At 38.6% G+C, this 5,250-nt stretch overlaps 1 protein-coding gene across 1 annotated transcript; it reads left to right on the top strand.

Moving 5' to 3' along the window:
- The first annotated feature begins 358 nt into the window (after window positions 1-358).
- On the top strand, window positions 359-4,789 carry LOC113773196 (sulfoquinovosidase-like). Its single transcript, XM_027317776.1, has 8 exons — window positions 359-1,433; window positions 1,519-1,651; window positions 2,087-2,302; window positions 2,485-2,640; window positions 2,781-3,033; window positions 3,542-3,948; window positions 4,057-4,173; window positions 4,258-4,789. Exons 1-8 carry the CDS (start codon window positions 421-423, stop codon window positions 4,588-4,590), a joined length of 2,628 nt encoding a protein of 875 aa, XP_027173577.1. The 5' UTR covers window positions 359-420; the 3' UTR covers window positions 4,591-4,789.
- Window positions 4,790-5,250: the final 461 nt, after the last annotated feature.

Raw genomic sequence — 5,250 nt, 5'->3', positions numbered from 1 at the left:
GAACATATTTTCAATCATTTTTTTATTTCACATATATCTAATCGTTACACTAATTTTTCTATAAAAAAATCCAGAAAAATACAATTCAAACAAATTATCGTTTGGCTGCGCAAGTTGACCGCATAATTATGAGATTTTCATTCTTCGGGGGACCCAATTATGACTTTCAAATGCCACTTTTTCCTCAATACTTCCACTTCCAATTCCTAAGTGCATATTGACCTTTCAGAGTTTTCCTACTATTCCCAATATATAATAGTCTATGAATACTACTATTCTTCAATCCAAAAAAATGCCTGCAGAATCTAGAAGTTTTACTGTTAACTGCGACAATCCAATGTTTCCGCGTATCAAATCTTCAGTCTATAAAATATTCATGGTCCAATGAATGAATAGTATATCCATTCTTCAAATTCCAAAATGGCCACACTCAAAATCACAAAGAAACATCACAAACACCTAAACAATCCCTTCAATTCTCCCCCACAGTCTGGCCCTTTTGTTGAAGGGAAACTGTTCTTTAATTCGCAGACACTTCCTTCACACCAGATCTTTGACATTGGTAAAGATTTTCAGGTGAATTGGTCATCAACGGATGGAGGCTCTCTTTCAATATCTCATAAGTCTCAGCCTGCAAGACACATATGGTCTAGTGTTCCAGGACAGGCTTTTGTGTCTGCAGCAGTTGCAGAAACTGAGGTGGAAGAGAGCAGAGGATCATTTCTTGTCAAAGATAATGAGGTTCATGTGGTATGTAATCATCAAACAATTGATTGTATTAGGGCAGTAGTGGACGATTCTGATGTCAGTGTTGATGTGACAGATCAAAATCTTCCATCGTTTTGTGGTGGAAATGCCACAAAAATGGCAGAAAATGGTCGTCAGTCCCCTGCTTTGATGCTGACAGGAAAGATTATCGGTTCAAAGAAATGGAATAAGAAAGTTCAAGATCCTAAAAGCAGTTCCACCGCAGGTAATTCGGAGGACTGTTCTATTTTTGCAAAATACTGCATTTTGTTTGATCAGAAGAACGGTAATCAAGTTGGATTTCAAGTGAGGCTGGGGAAACCAAATGTGGAACTTCGCCAAAGAGTTTCTCCTAAAATCTACAAGGGCTTTGCCAGGAAGTTAACTGGAATTCGGAGACGCAGAATTGGATGGAGTAGATTCTGCTCGAAGAGGAAAGTGTGTCTAGCTGTTTCATCATCATCATCAGACGAGGAAAATGTAGTAATGAAGGCTGCAAGATTGACAGACTTCAACAGAATTTGGCTGACATATGAAAGTGAAAGAAGTGAGAGATTTTATGGTTTTGGAGAGCAGTTTTCTCATATGAATTTGAAAGGAAAAAGAGTACCAATTTTCGTTCAAGAACAGGGAATTGGGAGAGGAGATCAACCAATCACATTTGCAGCCAACTTGGTAAGCTACAGGTAAGAGTTAAATGCAATTTTTTTTTTTAACTACCAAAATCTATGGCTAGCTATGTCTGATTGAGATAATTTGAAATAAATGCAGGGCAGGGGGTGATTGGAGTACAACTTATGCTCCTTCTCCATTTTATATGACATCAAAGATGAGGTCCCTTTACCTTGAAGGATACAATTATTCAGTCTTTGACCTAACAAAGCATGATAGAGTTCAAATACAGGTAATGTTTAAATACTTTGCAAAGTGATCATGTCATCTATCCAGTTCACATTCTTGAAAATCGACATACGCCTTGAAACACCAATTCAACTTAACCTCAATTCTAGAAAGTGATTTCACCTTGTCAAATCAAACTCAGTCTGAGGAGTTAGCATCAACAAAGATGCTGGAAATTATGGAACCTATTCAGAAGAAGCTCACTAAATGCTCTGATGTGTTCCAATTTATGACCATTAAGTGGTCAACTTTCTGAATTTGTAGTATAGGTTGTACAAAAGCACATCATAGCAGCATAGATTTCGATAGATAGTGCAATATCAGAATCTGTTAAACAGTTGCAGGCTGCCATGATACTCTCAGTGCATCTCGGGCCAATTAAATATTCACATCCCAAATTTAGAGGAGTTAACAGCCTAAACTTTTTGGTAATTCTTAGATCAATGGAGACTCTGTTCAAGGTAGGATATTGCATGGCAATTCACCAACTGAGCTGATCGAAAACTTCACAGAAACTATTGGAAGACCTCCGGAACTTCCTGAGTGGATAATATCTGGTGCAGTTGTGGGAATGCAAGGTGGAACAGATGCCGTGCACAATGTTTGGAATCAGCTACAGGCCTACAATGTACCAATATCTGCATTCTGGTTACAGGTAAAGAATCACCTCGAACAACAATTATTATGATGATGACTTCATAATGTCTTCTACCACTAATGATCAGATTTCGAGTTGGGAATCTTCATAGCTTGCACTTTGCAGGCTAGACAGAGTAATATGGAAATTGACACATGGGAAACCCTATATTAGTAATCTTACATTTTATCCTCCTGCAGGATTGGGTAGGGCAGAGGGAGACATTGATAGGCTCACAACTATGGTGGAACTGGGAGGTAGATTCTGCAAGGTATATGGGATGGCAGAAACTAATCAAAGATCTTAGGACTCAACACATCAATGTGATGACGTACTGCAATCCTTGTCTAGCTCCGGTAACTAAATATCCTTTCATTATTATACTCTTTACAGATTCTGGTAAATGGTACAATATTATGTGATTTTGTACCAGTCCTCCAGTTGGATTGAGATTCTATTATGGCATTTTAAAATTGAACTCTTTTCACTGATGCAGATGGATAACAAACCTAATGTCAGGAGAAATCTCTATGAGGAGGCAAAGAAGTTGGACATACTAATAAAAGACAATCATGGAGAACCTTATATGGTTCCAAATACAGCTTTTGATGTGGGAATGTTGGATTTGACACATCCATCAACAGCAAGCTGGTTTAAGCAGATTTTGCGAGGCATGGTGGATGATGGAGTCAGGGGGTGGATGGCAGATTTTGGTGAAGGCCTTCCGGTAGATGCTCACCTATATTCAGGTTGAACACAAAATTCTCATTACAAGAGATGTTAGGGCCACTTGATAGTTTAATTAAATTCAGATATAGAGTAAGAAACAAAGAGACATCATGCCATCTGGACTGAAAATGCTAAGATCATAATGGCTATCTTTTCCTTTGACATCCTTTGACTTGAAAGACCGATGAAAGTAGAGTAATAATGCACATAGGAAAAAAGCATATGTCTACAAGAATAAATCTTCAGAAGAACAAGATATACCAAGACAGCAAAAGTCGTCAAACTTTTATTTGAGAATTTGCTAAAGGCATGACAAAATCTGCTGGTCAATGTGTTAAGTAGTCAGAAAATAATATAAATATATAATACTGGAGAGTTATTTGTCAGAAAGGAAAATTGGCCTGTGTGATTATCAACCAAATACTGGTAGGCAAAACTCAGCACAAGGTACTTTATCAAGCAACTTTGTATTCATGTAAATGAATAATAGCTCGCCAATTTGATGATGGTAATTCACTTTTTCTCCAGGTGAAGATCCAGTGGCTGCCCACAACAGGTATCCAGAGCTTTGGGCCAAACTCAACAGGGAGTTTGTGGACGAGTGGCGAAATTCTCATAGTCATGGTACAAAGGAACAGCAAGGCCAAGATGATGGGTTGGTTTTCTTTATGAGGGCTGGGTTCAGGGACAGCCCCAGATGGGCAATGCTGTTCTGGGAAGGGGATCAAATGGTAAGCTGGCAAACCAACGATGGCATAAAAAGCTCAGTGGTTGGCTTGCTGAGTGGTGGAATTTCTGGCTATGCCTTGAACCATAGTGACATCGGAGGCTACTGTTCAGTAAATTTACCATTTTTCAAATACCGAAGAAGTGAAGAATTGCTCTTGCGGTGGATGGAGCTAAATGCATTCACCACTGTGTTCCGAACACATGAAGTAAGTAAAAAACTTCCACCTAAAGCAACCAAAATACACAGTAGTACTTTGTTTGACTATTGCATATTCTAACAAAATAATTTTGGTGGTTCGCATATATGCAATCAGGGAAACAAGCCATCCTGCAACAGCCAGTTCTACACAAACCACAAAACATTGTCACATTTCGCACGCTTAGCAAAAATATATCAAGCCTGGAAGTTTTACAGGGTTCAACTAATAAAGGTGATTCTCAGATATTTTAAACTTGCCTTAAAATTTCATTTAGCCAAAACACCCAAATGTTAATCTTTTCTTCTGTATATACAGGAAGCCTCCCTAAAAGGTCTACCTGTATGTCGCCATCTATTCCTCCACTATCCAGATGATGAACGTGTTCACAGCTTCACCTATGAGCAATTTCTAGTTGGTACCGAGATCCTAGTTGTGCCTGTTCTTGACAAGGGGAAGGGAACTGTGAAGGCTTATTTCCCAGTTGGAGAAAGCTGCCTGTGGAAGCACATTTGGACAGGAAACCTGTATTCACAGGGTACTGAAGCTTGGATAGAAGCTCCAATAGGGAATCCTGCTGTTTTTGTCAAGGATGGTTCCCTTGTTGGAGAGACCTTCCTGAAAAACCTTCAGGAATATAGTTTACTATAAAGACTAAGCATTAGGTCCAGAAACGGAAGATGTTCAAATAACCAATTGCCTCCTCAACAAGGAAACTTGTAGCATAATATCTCTCCATTTCAACTTTCACTACCTTAGGAAGTTGATTCTTCGTGTAGATAACATGTATATTTCCAATTCAATGTAATTAAAGCATTTTGAGTTTAAATATGAATGTCAAATTTCAATACCATGAACAGTTACAAGTCATCGAACTCTCCTTCCAATGAGACAATATCTCTTTGGCTAGTGTCACTGTTTTGAGCTCTCTTTTCTTCTTCTTGTTTTTTTATTTGCTTTTTTCTTATGGGTGAGGGATGGTACGAGAATTTCTAACTTAATGCATCCTCAATCATCAGTTTCCCTTATATCAATAACACGTACTTCTGTTATTGTGACAAGAAAAATTTTAGCAGGAGAGGAAGGTCACCTCATTTTAAGGCCAAGGCATGCTAGAGGTACACCAAGGCGGCTAACAGTGGCTCTTATAGATCAACAACTAAACTGCTTTAGCTGGCAGCGGGACTCGAAATACGAGTGCTCGCAACGCAAGAATCAAGTTCAATGTATTTCAGTAGAATCTGCGAATTTTAACGCATGACACTGATAGAGGAAGACCATTCATTGAGGTTTCCCAAGGTAAGAATCATG

The sequence above is a fragment of the Coffea eugenioides genome, chromosome 6 (genome assembly GCF_003713205.1).
Source record: "Coffea eugenioides isolate CCC68of chromosome 6, Ceug_1.0, whole genome shotgun sequence".
In the NCBI taxonomy this organism is placed as follows: Eukaryota; Viridiplantae; Streptophyta; class Magnoliopsida; order Gentianales; family Rubiaceae; genus Coffea; species Coffea eugenioides.
The sequence above is the reverse complement of the archived record's forward strand: the minus strand, read 5'-3'. Positions and strand labels throughout refer to the sequence as shown.